General features: G+C 50.3%; 5 protein-coding genes across 5 annotated transcripts; 2 read left to right on the top strand and 3 right to left on the bottom strand.

Moving 5' to 3' along the window:
• Positions 1-11: 11 nt before the first annotated feature.
• On the bottom strand, positions 12-1,562 carry STEHIDRAFT_59266 (D-lactaldehyde dehydrogenase; the record flags this gene model as incomplete). Its single annotated transcript, XM_007305136.1, has 7 exons — positions 12-208; positions 364-592; positions 667-746; positions 813-997; positions 1,091-1,151; positions 1,208-1,295; positions 1,359-1,562. The coding sequence occupies 7 exons, from the start codon at positions 1,560-1,562 to the stop codon at positions 12-14; spliced, it is 1,044 nt and encodes a 347-aa protein (XP_007305198.1).
• Positions 1,563-2,403: 841 nt separating this feature from the next.
• On the bottom strand, positions 2,404-4,001 carry STEHIDRAFT_122287 (glycoside hydrolase). The gene is made up of 10 exons (XM_007305333.1): positions 3,890-4,001; positions 3,748-3,813; positions 3,664-3,683; positions 3,533-3,609; positions 3,385-3,470; positions 3,098-3,308; positions 2,991-3,031; positions 2,850-2,928; positions 2,718-2,780; positions 2,404-2,632 (listed from the first exon to the last, which is right to left on the bottom strand). Exons 1-10 carry the CDS (start codon positions 3,962-3,964, stop codon positions 2,610-2,612), a joined length of 741 nt encoding a protein of 246 aa, XP_007305395.1. The 5' UTR covers positions 3,965-4,001; the 3' UTR covers positions 2,404-2,609.
• A 1,403-nt stretch (positions 4,002-5,404) lies between these two features.
• Positions 5,405-7,576, top strand: STEHIDRAFT_169282 (RuvB-like helicase 1). The gene is made up of 8 exons (XM_007305332.1): positions 5,405-5,619; positions 5,676-5,895; positions 6,024-6,265; positions 6,319-6,624; positions 6,690-6,850; positions 6,913-7,053; positions 7,147-7,389; positions 7,466-7,576. The coding sequence occupies exons 1-7, from the start codon at positions 5,443-5,445 to the stop codon at positions 7,328-7,330; spliced, it is 1,431 nt and encodes a 476-aa protein (XP_007305394.1). The 5' UTR covers positions 5,405-5,442; the 3' UTR covers positions 7,331-7,389; positions 7,466-7,576.
• A 2,868-nt stretch (positions 7,577-10,444) lies between these two features.
• Positions 10,445-11,637, top strand: STEHIDRAFT_80666 (uncharacterized protein). Its single transcript, XM_007305206.1, has 4 exons — positions 10,445-10,780; positions 10,844-10,925; positions 10,992-11,112; positions 11,208-11,637. The coding sequence occupies exons 1-4, from the start codon at positions 10,461-10,463 to the stop codon at positions 11,258-11,260; spliced, it is 576 nt and encodes a 191-aa protein (XP_007305268.1). The 5' UTR covers positions 10,445-10,460; the 3' UTR covers positions 11,261-11,637.
• A 306-nt stretch (positions 11,638-11,943) lies between these two features.
• STEHIDRAFT_157945 (uncharacterized protein) lies at positions 11,944-13,555 on the bottom strand (the record flags this gene model as incomplete). The annotated part of the gene is made up of 3 exons (XM_007305331.1): positions 11,944-11,971; positions 12,035-12,348; positions 12,422-13,555. 3 exons carry the CDS (start codon positions 13,553-13,555, stop codon positions 11,944-11,946), a joined length of 1,476 nt encoding a protein of 491 aa, XP_007305393.1.
• Positions 13,556-13,706: the final 151 nt, after the last annotated feature.

The raw sequence follows: 13,706 nt of genomic DNA, 5'->3' as shown, positions 1-13,706 counted from the left end.
TCCCCATGCCCTCACGCCTCCCCTCTCTTCTTGAAATCCTCCAAACAATCCTTTATCATCTGCTCTACGCCTATGTACTTGATCCCCAAAATTCTCTCCGCTTTCGAGACATCATACAAGAGCTCGTATTTCTTTGCTTTGGTGCTGCCGGGGTTTCCCTTTGGGAGGTTGGGAAGGATGGGAGGTGTTATGGCATTGGCGATGTCGACTGAATGTATGTATTTACGTCAGCTCTCCGAATGGTCGTGAAGAAAGTGGAAAAAAAGAAGACACCCAAAGCAAAGGAATTGTACGCAAACGAAGATAAAGTGGACAAACGAAAGAACGCATGGAGATTAAGGGCACAAAAACAAATAAACGCACCGAAATCCTGCCACCAATAACACCCCGAGGCAACGATCATCCTCTCCCCGCCCGCCGCCTCCTTCTCTGCCGCCAACACATGTGCATTAGCGAGATCCCGCACATCGATCCAGCAGTTTGAGGCCGAGGCCAGGGCCTCGTTGGAGAGTTTACCGGCGACGACGGCGTCGTAGAGTTGTTGCATGGATGTGTTCAGGGAGGAGAGGGATGAGACTTCGTGAATTGGGGGCTATATATCGATGTGGATGATGTGGCGATCAGCCGATGGCGGAGGAGGAAGGAGGGAACAAGAGTAGAACGTACACCGAAAACGAACGGAGGGTTCAACACCGTCAGGTCCCAACCAATCTCGGACTTGTTCTTCTCATAAAACTCCCAAGCAGCTGTGTTGCGAGATCGCTCTCAACTCCACGCACAACAACCTCCACATAAGGACTCAGACAACGTACCTTTCTCAGCCAAAGTCTTCGACGCACGGTAGATGTTCCCGGGGTTCGCCTTGTTTCCATTCTCGGTCACATCCTTGATGGCGGGTTCGTTCCAGGACGTTTCATCGAATTTAGATGGAATCTTGTAGCCGGATTGGAGGACAGAAGCACAAGACGCAGTTACGACGACACGTTTGACTGATTTGCTATTTTCATGTTTGGCAGTTGAAGGGCCGATAAATGAGCATGTGTAGGACGGTGAGGATGAGGATGAGCCGGAATAGAGGGCGAGAACGTACCCGTATTTCTTTGTCGATTCGAGAATACCGACAGTGCCCTTGACAGCCGGGGTGATAAGCTCTGGACGATGCGTACCTCAATGAGATCCAAAAGTGTAGACTTAGAGAAAAGCTAACCTTCTGGCTCTTTGAACTTGAAGTGGAACGGGCTCGCAGTATGCTCGATCGCGTCAACACCTTTCACTGCCTCATCAAAGGCACCTTCCTACGCACATCATAGCCCGCGAGTCAAAATCTAACAAACGTAAACCGATGGATAGAAACGCACCTTCGTGATATCCTCCACAACAACAAACTCAAACTTATCACCATACTTCCCAAATAGCTCCTGCAGATGCTTTCCCTTATCCGCCGACCGGACTGTTCCGCGAACCGAGTATCCCTTCTCAAGAAGGGTCTGCACGACCCATACTGCGATGTATCCGTTCGCGCCGGAGACGAGGACCTTGGCGGGTGCTGAGATAGCGGGCATGACGAAAAATCTAGTTAGATGAAGTGAAAGACGTGAGGAAGAGATTTATGGGATGAGCGTTAGATGGGTCGAAGATAAGTAGCACGCCAGATGGTGAGAGAGCGCGATGTCATTCTTATACATTTCATTCGATGATACCAGATAGCGTGTATTAGGAAAGAGTTTGAAAGAGCAGTGGCGGGACGGGTCTCTGTTGGTCAGACATGATGGTGGGGGAAAGATGGTCCGGAAGTGGGTCTCAAACGTCTCCCAAGGACGTGGTACTGTAACAGTTGAAGCAAGAATAGCACGGCAAGAGCGACTCACCTTCACGCTACCAGTTATATATAAAATAAAATACGGAGCTATGGCAAAAGAGGTGGGGAAGACAGACAGACGACTCGGATGCAATTTCAATCGCTGTCCAGTAGGACAGGAGGTGGCACAGAACGTGAGAACAAACGATAATTGGGTGCCACATCATAGTCTTCGAGTACGGTGACAGTGAAGCTAGTATCCACTTCGAATCCATTGAGCAGTAACAAAAACCGCACGTACGTTTAAACAGTTTCCGCTTCATGTTTGAGTCATAGCGCTTACTATATATAATCGAACTCTGAAATATAGATGGGCCTCCACTTACGGATTCAAGTTGAACCGACATAACCACGACGCAAGGTATAAGATGCCAGCAAATCAAGTGTACTGTACATATAGAACACCATGTATACGACAAGGAAATGACACGCATACGATTATGTCCACAGACTTTAGGCAAAGGAATATATTACGGGCTTACTTAGCAGGCGATACCATCGTCTTCCTTCTCACTGGCACTTCGTAGTGCGCTAAGTGTGGGTGGGAAGTCCCTCCACCATCTCGATATACCGGAAAGATAGACTTGGAACGACAGGTAGTTCCTCCCGTAAATGGTCCCATTCGACGGCCCTGGACATGATTCAACCCTGTGATAGGATATAAAATTGGAGGCTATATATGAACAAGAAGAGACGGATGGACAAAATCACGAAGAACATCCTTCAACCTACACGGTTAAGTTATATACACTCAGCAAGTGAAGACATCTGGTCCTGTTCGTTGTAGGACAATATGTCGTAATATGAGAGTCAGCAAATATTTGGATACTCCATGGAACATACAGATTGAAGTACGCACCAGGGATCGTGTAGTTAGTCAAAGTAGGGTAATAGATGTTAACAGTGATGCCGGGATCGGAGCCTTGTAGCACCAGAAACGTTGTCAGCATTCATATAAAAAAGTGGGTAGAAACAAAATAAAACGGCTCACCAGCGTAAGCACCGGGGAAACTGACGGTGGCGGGGGAGGCGCTGCCGCCACCGGTAATCTGAAGCTGAGCGCATTCCAGCTGTAAACGGGTAATGTCGTCAGCAGAGCTTCATCTATCTGCTCAAGGAGATGGCAACTTACGTAGAACTGAGCACCAGGATAAGTACTCGCGCCATGGAGAGCTACGATAATATCCATAAGAGCGTGTTAGTAGACACCCCACAGACAGGAGGGCCAATTTATCATACCAATCAGCTCATGCCTCATCAGATACTGTCCGTCCTCAATACACTCCGGGATAGTAAATGTGACCTTTCCAGCGTTCGCAATCATGCGGTCCACAGCCCACTGCTGAGTACTGGCCGTAAGTCCGTCTTCGTAGATCTTGAACCATTTCAGACCTGTGACGTCCGTTTGGGTGGCATTATCGACTTTGGCGAGGTAAGTCATGATTGGTCCCTATCATGATGTCATGTCAGCGCAGAGAAAGGAATATCAGCGTCGGTCACCCAATGAGGATGGCGTAGAAGAGGACCTTGTGGCTCGAATCAATGGGGTCGGCGGGGTCGGTGGGGTCTGCACCAGCGAGGGTGTGGTGCCACTCAGCGGTAACGCTAGCACCTACATATGGAGGAGTAAATTAAGATAGTGGATTGGGAACTAGAGAAAGAAGGTATTCTAACCAGCCGGAACTGAGATGATGGCCGATGAGACTGGCTCCTGGTAAGGGTTGATACCACCGTTGCAGATGATGTCGTTCCTGATAAGCAACTTCTCAACGTCTGCGGATCAGTCCTCGCATTTTGTTACTCACGAAGTGACGTCTGTGATAGGCTATGAAGGTAAGGATGATCTAGTCAGCGGGGAATATGCAGCGAGGGAACATAGGGCTCCTCACCCCATCGTAGCTGGGTACACGAATACCAACTTCATGCCCCTGATCGACACCATTCACATACACTTCCTAGCAAGAGTACCACAAACAAACAGGTAAGTAGGCAGAATAATGCTGATGAGTATCAAAGCATAGATGAGCCTACTTGGAAGATGGTGTGGCCGGACACAAACCCAACGAAAAGAGTCGCTGAAGCATAAGATCGGAAGATGGACTTCATTGTGTCGTTGAACAAGATGGTCTAGCACGCAGTGTCTGTCCTTTGGAAGACTGTAGAGGAAAATCGCAAGGGTAGAGAGTATATATTACTGTCCGAGTGGTCCAGCCCAATAGATCCTGACATTCTACCGGTGAATTGAGACGCGAAGTCAAACTAGCCGCTTAATCTTCGGCAAGGAAAGTATATGCTAACCGCAGGCTCTTGCGCGGCCAACTACATAACACTGATGGCTAGAGCTTTTCACATAGCGAGGAGACCGTATAGTACCAGTTATCTGTCAACAGCTGACAGTGAGCCGAGCGAGGTTCAGCAGAGCCTATTCCGAAACACTCTTCACTCGAGCACTGAACATGAAGATGCAGCCATGCGGAGGAAAAGCATGTGATGACGGTATGCATGGACCGGATGTCATCACCAAGACAGTCCGGGTCAGGGTCAACGGGGGAAGATATGCTTGAGCGTCCTCAGCGATCCAATACGCTAGTATGTATGTAGAAGAATCTCTAGCATTGACAGGTGGGCAAGGGAAGGGTGGTGCCAGAGGGGTCCGAATTCGAGCTCTTTCTCTAGCAAAACGTAACCTGGCCTATCTGAACATTTCAACTCCGATATCTCTTTCATGAAACAGAGGAAGAGACCGGCGAAAATGAGAACTGGGACGACATGACGATAAGAGAACTTGCAACAGTGATAGTTCAGACAGATGTCGTCCAATATCTCGGAAGTAAAATGACAGAGACGTCGTGGTCAACTGGCCAACGTTCTCAGACTGAGACCACAGCCCTTGAGACGGCACATCCCATAAGGTGAAAAGCATGATAAAATTATTAGAAAATTCGGCATTGGAGACGTAGATTGCATTAATCAAGTGGCACACTCACCAAGGTTGATCTCAATACTGGATAATAACAGTCCACCAAGAGTACAGCCTACACTGATATCCAGTGATATCGTAGTAAGTAAGAGCGTGCCAGTGTTAAGAAAATTGACAGACTGGTGGCAAGACGTTGACATGAAGTAGCTTGATACTCGCTTCGAGCAAGAGATGCAGATGAGGTTAGCCCCCTCTTCCATCCGCCAGATACAAATTTAATGTCGGTTTGACGAGTGTCAGTATAACAAAGGCCAACTGTACCCTTCTGCCAGTGCCCGTGAAACAGGTGACCGGGGGCGATCACCTAGTAATACCTAGCTTCACAGCGGTCGCAGTAAATACACTTGCAATCGAGATAGTTAGGAGGAGATACAATAGTGCTTTCTGCCCAGCAAACCGAAGACGATGTAACGGATTAGTTGGGAACGGTGTTGGGGTGCGAGCCAAGATAGATTGGGAAGGATTGGGAAAGAGTGAGGTCTTTCAAACTCCGAAAGCGCAAACTGTAGAGCCACTACACGCGTCGCCACTCCCCTCGCCACCAATTTCGACCCAAACACTTCTTCACCGTCTTCCACGACGACGACGACGACAAAGCACATAAATGGCTTCCTCATCAACACCAGTAGCCCACAACGCTCTCCCTCCACCATCCACGACATCAGCTGCGCGCTCGTCGCGCATTGCTCCACATTCTCACATCAAAGGTCTTGGTTTGACTCCTGAAGGCTTCGCGAGCTCGGATGGTGCTGGATTTGTTGGCCAAACCAATGCCAGAGAGGTGCGTACGCGCCAGTCGTTGCTCTCTTTTATTTGTAACTGATACCGGCTTTTCAGGCTTGTGGTGTGGTCGTCGACCTCATCAAATCTCGAAAATTCTCGGGACGCGCCTTGCTTCTGGTTGGCGCGCCCGGGACAGGAAAAACGGCACTAGCTTTGGCTGTATCACATGAACTGGGCGCAAAGGTACCATTTTGTCCGATGGTGGGATCTGAGGTGTACAGTACAGAGGTGAAGAAGACAGAGGTACTAGCTGAGGCGTTCAGGAGAGCTATAGGTGCGTACGCGTTCTTCTGTGGCCCAAGCAGAGACAACACACTGTATCTTGTTCGAGGGGATCGAAACATCGTCCTACTCATCACTTCTACATCATTTGAATTCTATCTAAGCGATTTTATTTTCCAGGTCTTCGGATAAAAGAGACAAAGGAGGTCTACGAAGGAGAGGTCACGGAGTTGACCCCAGCCGAGGCAGAGAACCCTCTGAGCGGGTACGGAAAGACGGTCTCGCACGTCATAGTCGGCCTCAAAACCGTGAAAGGGACAAAACAACTCCGACTAGACCCAAGCATCTACGAGGCTATCCTCAAAGAAAAAATCGTCGTTGGCGACGTCGTCTACGTCGAAGCCAACACCGGTGCTGTCAAGGTGCGTATTCCCAAACTTCCCATCAAACCTACGTATCGAAAATAAGTTTTCAGCGTGTAGGTCGCTCGGACGCGTATGCATCGTCGTACGACCTCGAGTCCGAGACGTACGTCCCGCTCCCGAAAGGCGATGTGCATAAGAAGAAGGAGCTGGTGCAGGACGTGACGCTGGGCGACCTTGACGCAGCAAATGCGCGGCCACAGGGTGGGCAGGACATTATGAGCGTGATGGGCAGCTTGGTGAAGAGCGGAAGGACAGAGGTGACAGACAAGCTTCGGAGAGAGGTGAATAAGGTAGTGAAGGGCTATGTCGATCAGGGCGTGGCGGAGGTTGTGCCGGGTGTAGTCTTCATCGATGAGGTATGTCGAGGAATTTAACTAGATTGCGGGCACTTCCACTGACTGTCGTGTTTTCGTCTGCGTAGGTGCATATGCTCGACATCGAGTGTTTCACATATTTGAATGCATTGCTCGAATCGCCTATGGCCCCGACGGTCATATTCGCCACAAATAGGGGTCACTCGCTCGTCCGTGGAACAACCGACATCCTTTCTCCTCATGGCATTCCAGTCGATCTGCTCGACCGGTAGGGCGTTTCAAACCTATTTCGCCGTTCATTAAACTATGGTCCTCACTGCGGATGGTCAGGTGTCTCATCGTCAAAACGGACGGGTACACACGCGAGCAAGTCAGCAAGGTCGTGCAAGTACGGGCTACCGTCGAAGGCCTCAAGCTGGGCGACGGCGTGCTCGACCGTCTCGCCGCAGAGGGCGAGAAGAGCTCGCTCCGGTACGTCCTTCCAGTCGCCTATATTCATTCGCCATTTCTTTCTCTCCTTTTGTGATAGACTCTAAACCTGCGGCGCGGTTTATTCTCCTTTAGATATGCTCTGCAACTACTCACACCGGCGTCCATCCTTGCCGGTCTTGCGGGCCGACAGCAGATCGAGATGGACGATATCAGCGAGATGGGAGAGCTATTCCTAGATGCGAAGACGTCTGCGGGGATAATAAGCAACGGTGGCGCACCCGGAAAACCATCGGAAGCGGACGCGATGCAGAGTTGAAAAGAATGCTCATGAATGGTGGGGGTGGCTTCCTGCTTGCGCTGTGGCTTGCTTTCGTGGTGAGACGCTTCATCTGGCAAATCTTACTGATTCTTGTCCGCGAGACCTTTTGGCCCCGGCTGACTATTTTCATAGGTTCGCTATGTTGTCGATGTATCGTGATCTTGACTATTAAAAGTATTGCTAATCTTGACTGGCGCGTTGCGGTCTGAGCGGGATGAATGAGCGGATTACGATGCTATTAACTTCCCAGCACCCCGCGTGACTACTGCCGCAAGATCGAAGAATGTGTATCTTTTCGTTTGACAGGAACAAGTCTATGGCAACTCTCACACCCCTCGATGTCGACCTCCCTACTAATTCATTGTGCAATGAACTATCTCGGACTAGTTTCCAATCACCTGAACACGCCACGGCCCACATGCAGGCGACGAAGCTTATTATACCCCTTCCATAACACACGATCAGCGATCGCGGGGTAGACAGAAGTAGAATCCAATTGGACGGATGGTGTTCCAAGATTGTGACCGGGTGGCCGCTCTACTCTAACTCTTGTATCAGAGCTGAGGCCGAGCTTTCACGAGCACTGACTTGGTGTCTTTTTGTCCAGGCCTTCCTTAAAATTACGGCTTCATATGAACTTCTGTGCCACAGGATCAGTCGATATGCGACCAGTTTACGTGGAACTGAACGAGGCATCAGTCGTACGACTCCTCGAGCCCCTTCGGATGTAACAGCACATCGAATGAATGCAAGTCAAAACCCGGATGTGGCATCTCGTGTATCGTACCCTCTTTCCTTCGCTGCATCTGACTCTACCACGTTCTTGCCCCATGCGCGTTCGCTTTGAACGCACCCAGGGCGGGCCAACTCATGTACATACCTCCGGGAGCGTCAAGAAGCCGACTTGACATACAACTTTGCATCTCACCATCCGATCTTACTCTTCGAGCGTTGCCCATCTATCGCTTATTCCAGGTATGTCCGCCTTCTTTGCCTCGAAACAAACACGGGACCTTCATGTTCCTACGGTGTATGCTATATTTTCCCAAGCCCGAGATTGACGCTCGGGAACAAAGGACATGTGTACGTTTCTAGCGTTCGTGTTTTCCGCTTCTATGAGAACTGCTAATGTTGTTTGACCGGCTTGACAGCATCCTTCGACCCCATCGGACGGGATGAGGGTCAAGATTGTTGTATGAAACACACGGGCGTACCTATACCTGTGTACTGATGCGAATACGATGGCTCTGAAGTGGTATAGTTCTATTCATACGAGGATAGTGAGGTTGAGATTTGCTCACGCGACCTTCGTTAGGTGGAAGTCTACACGCCGTGACCAGAGTGGTTGTGGCAGTCGTCCTCCTTTTTCTCGCCCGCAGATTTTGCCAGATCTCATGGAAGAGCCGAGGCTGCTCTACCTCAGTCGTCTTACCGCCAAGGAGAATTGGCGAGCGTACGGTTGCAAGGAAATCCACAGAAGAAGTCATTTTGCACTCCATAGTATGTGGCGCCCTACCTACTTACCCCCGAATAGCGCTGAGATTCCGCTGTCGGGAGACGGAACCTGCGTTGGTCGATGGCATGGTCGATAAGACTGCACGGGATCGACTGCGCAGTGCGCGAATAATGAATAGGCCAAGGTCTCGACGGTGTCGCCTGCTGGTTATTGTTCAAGTTCTCGTACCTTGCTAGGCCAGCTGCCATAGTGCTGCCATCCACGTTCAACCCAAGAAACGCTGATCCTGGCTTTTATTCGGTAGGGCCTTGGTTTCTCTTCGATATAGTGACTTCGTTCCCCATGGCGATTGTTTCTCGAAGCCGAACATCTATTCCTGGGCACGGATGGGCGGACTGACTCTTCGAGGGACCTCGTCTTTGCCGAGTGAGGGAACAGATCCTCCACTATTGCTTCCTATCGTGGGCAACCACTCAACGGTTCAGTCATCTGGTTGAAGTTATAACAAGCCTTCCATCAATCTTCAATGTTAGCTGTATTTCAATTGGGTCAGGGGATGCAAGCACTTACTAGATATACTTCCGCAGGTTACAGCGTGTATATGCCATCTTCGACTTCTTCCAGATCGGGGCGGGATTTCGTGTCTGTTCCGTGGTTTCGGGTGGGCATAAGGCGAAAGTGTGCTTACGACCTCAAACACATAGAGCTTCAGACTCCAGGACTCGCATCCACCAAAGGAGATTTTCCAGGTACATTCTTTGTTTTTCGACACCTATGCGTCTCTAAAGTGGCGTGCTAGTCTCACAGCAATGTCGATCTCGCCCAGCTTCTTACAGGTACAACTATTCGTGTCCGAGGCACAGAAGTAAACGCTCAGTCTAAATACACGGTAATCGGAAGGCGTTCAAGTCGGGAACGAGAGGCGCTCAATCGCATCTTACCCAAGTGGGCAGTCGACGGTCCTGTGTGTCCGGGCCACAGGATCACCTCTGTGGCTTATCTGTCGTTTATGTACAGTACATGCGCCTCACGGCTCTCATTCTTCGCCTGTTGTCAGTGTTTGTGAGTATACGACGCAGAACGCCCTTCAATCCGCTGTCCCCAGCTGATCTAGTTATCCCTTCTCTTTCTCAGCATGAGAGATGATCACTTCATACTGGTTCTCTTCTGGAGCCGCGTGAGTGTACTCTTCTCATCGTCTGATTCAGCCATAGGACCATCGCCCGATGCGCCTTGAAGACCACCTTTGTAGCCATGTAGAACACTGCCAAGCCGTTCCAGGAGCGCAGCCCGAAGTGCCAGTCACATCGCGGCGCTGGAGGCGTGCTATGCTGACTAGGATCCCATTGCAAAACCCTTGGAACTTCGGGAAGCTTGCTACGGTTCTGCGGTTAACGTTCACACCAGGGAAGGCTGTCGCATAAGGAAAGGCTTCTTTGAAAAGACCATTAGCCGCCGTATCAGGCATGGCCCGATCTATACGCATAAAGCACACTCCATGTCAAACGCCACGGATTGATTGCGGCCAGTCAATCGGCCCCGCTCAGCCAATCCATATATCTACGCTTGAGCTCCACTTCTTGTACGACCTTCACCACCCTCAACTACCTCTTGTACCACCACCACCATCTTCATTCTCCACTAGTATCCCCTCTGCCTCCCTCATCCATCATGACGCGCACCACGCTTCCACCAGCATACTTCTTCGAGGACCGCACCGGTGCAGTTGAGGACTCAGACTTCGACGAGGTGTACGACCGCATGTTCCTCCGTACATCCTCCAAACTTCACCGTACGCAGGGTCCATCGATCTCCGTCTTTGAAACGGGACGACGATCGACAAGCTCCCGCCATCAAGAGCGTTCGCCCCACGAGCCCTCCTTCATCATGGAGTTTGGCACGAATGGAGCATTGGGCACAATTTGGTTCATGAAAGAACGAACATCGATGCCCATGTATCGCTATCTACGGAAGATTTCTTTATTCGGAGGGTACGCGTCCTTGCAACGATTAGATCCAGTGTGCCATTTTCTAACGAGATGTTACATCCGCAGCTCGCGATCTCGCAAGTTCACTGCTTCAGACGGACGCGAGTACCGCTGGGGTTACGGCATGGAGGCAGATCAAGAGTGGACTGTGAGCGGCATCATCGACCATCCCTCGCAGAGTTACCCGTTACTGAGACCGACATCTCTTTTTCAGTGCGTCAACGTCGACGACGAAGTCGTAGCCCAGTATTCCCTAAAGCACCCTAATCGACCAGCCTACAGCACTTCTGGAAACGTGTTCACAGTCTACGAAGCCTTCGCGCACCTATCCACCGGTTCGTTCGCGTTATCTACATATGCTCTCTCCCTCGTATCCCATCTTCGATAGTCTTCGGTCTTCTGAACAAACAACTTTGCTTCTGTCCTATAGAGTTTCTCGCGACGTTGACGATTATGCGGCACATCGCTAAGCACAACTTGTGACTGCCACTCTGACCCCTTCCAATGCCTCAAAAGCTGCGACGAGTCGATGGCGCCATCGTCATCCTCACTTCCTCATATCTTGACTATTGTTTTCGCATTCCACCCACATCACTTTGACTTCTTGTGACTCTGTCTGCTACCACGGACAACTGTACTCCTATGGGCCGTACGATTGCGTGTACGATTGCGTGTGTACTTTTAGCAATGGAAATTGACTGTGTACCAGTATGCTAACTATCATAGTGAACCCCTAATGTTGACGACCGCACTGTAGTCCGTACTGTACTCTTGGGCCCGTTTCTCGATATTGGTTCCGAACGGATGTATATCTTCGTAGTTGATACAAGTAGCACGAAGCGGAACCAAATACCCTTCCCCCTCCAAATGGCAGCGTGTACCACCCTCTTGGCCACGAAATACCACACCGCCCTCGAAAGCCTTGTCGTGATAAACATAGGGGAAGTAGTATACTCACTACAAAACCTTGTGGGCTAAAATGCCGATCAATTCACGTCGAGGGACACAACTTTACTAAACGCTACACAATGCGCCACTCAAACCATCATGCAAGAATAGGGTGGCGAGGAGCCCAATTGGTCGAACCTTGGATCTTCCTCGAAGGTTAGGTCTGCACTCTTCTACTGGAAATGATAGGCTGACGAAGATACAAACGGCGCAGCGCCTCACTCGACCAGATACGCAAGCTCTCCCCTAGATCAAAGAAGGCGTATATCAGCGATAATACACCTCACTAGACGCAACGGCAGGACTAACTCGTGCTCGGTCCGCATTGAAAAGCCTTCCTCATCACCAATCTGCTCTACCAGCGCCTCAACAGACTCTTCTTCCTCTATGTCATCAGAACATCTTTTCCACCAGGACCTCTCCTCGTCGACGCCGTATATCTGGAGGTCGACACATTCCAATGACGGGACGTCGCGGAAGCAGATTGCTACGAAATGTCTCTTGGCGTCGTCGATGGACTCCGCCCGGTCGAAGCCGATTTCAGATGTAAGCTCGATAGAAAGGTATCGGAGTTGGGTGAATGGAATGAACACGTTGCCGGTATAATCTCGTATATCGACCGACTGAATCAGTTTTGCCAAATAAAAATTTATAAGCAAACGATCAGGTAGAGAAATGTAACAGAACGGTGCTTACAGATTCTAGGGCCCCCAAAAGGTTTGTCAGAGTGACGAATTGAATGGCAATCGCGAAGAACTTGATTTGCAGCAAAGCATGAGCCAATTCACCCAGAAGGACCTCCCGTACGGGATGGTTGGCCCAAATGGATAGTTTCGCCCCTTGAACAGGGCAATGGACCAATCGTTCCATGAGCGCCTGCCTCTCTTCGGAGAAGCTGAGGATGACGTCCGTCGACTTGATGTAGCGTAACGAGTGGTATTGGGCGAGAAAGGCGATGAGAGCTACATCGCCGCTCACAGCCGTTAGAGCGTTCAAAGGCGATTGTAGAAAATCTTCTTGCAGGATGTCGCTCGCCCGAAGTGCGAAGCTCTGAGGAGCCGTGGAGAGGCGCTGGAGATTGGGAAAAAAAAGGGAGAAGCGTCGTAGAACGCTCTGATTCATGTTGCGGCCTGTGTCCATCAAAATCGTTCGAACAGATTGACAGCAATGAATGTCCATCTCTGTGTTCGTAAGAAAGTCGGGAAGGGGGGTTTTTAGGGTCAGCGTCCGAAGTGTGTTCGCGGAATTCTCGATGATACTGGATATCGCTGGGGAACAGTCCTCGGAAGTGTCTTGAACAACCAAAGACAGGTCCACGATGCCTGACATGGAACGGATGGCCAGTAATGAGCTCCCATCTGCACCGTTCAGTGATAGATGGCGAGGACGCTGAGCAAGAAGCGCTACGGCGATGCGCGGCTCCTTCATGAGCAGGGCGCCTGCGAATGATTCGAGCGCGAAGGCATCGAGACTTTGCACTCTCTCGAGAAGACTGGCAAGATCAGATGCAAACCTTTCCAGTGCACCTGGATTCCTGTGTTGCAGAAAAGGAATCGGTTTCTCGATGATAAGCCGTTTTACGAGGTGGGCCAGATCGGATGCAAGGACCACTCGACAGAATGTGGCGGCGTGGTCAAAACTGTGAAGTATAACGTCCCGGACGAGGAATCGTCTTGCGGCAGCACATCCAGCACTTGATGTGTTCGCGATGGCATGAAGAGAGGATTTATCGAGCATGGATAGGATGAGTACAGCGCAGTCATCGTTCAGTGAGGGAATAGCAGATGTCGCCTCCAAGTCAAGAGAGCCGTAAGACAGAATCAGGGTCATTTTTATCATTGTATCGGCGTACCATACTTGGGGAGATAAAACATCAACAAGGCCGCTTGAGGATGAAAAGAATTGAGAGTCAAGAAGTAAATAGCTACCAGAACGAACGGGTGTCCTGGTGGGGAGATCGCTGTCGGAGTCAGCACTCAGG

Source organism: Stereum hirsutum, assembly GCF_000264905.1.
Source record: "Stereum hirsutum FP-91666 SS1 unplaced genomic scaffold STEHIscaffold_9, whole genome shotgun sequence".
NCBI lineage: Eukaryota > Fungi > Basidiomycota > Agaricomycetes > Russulales > Stereaceae > Stereum > Stereum hirsutum.
Note: the sequence above shows the minus strand (reverse complement) of the source record. Positions and strands in the feature narration are given on the sequence as shown.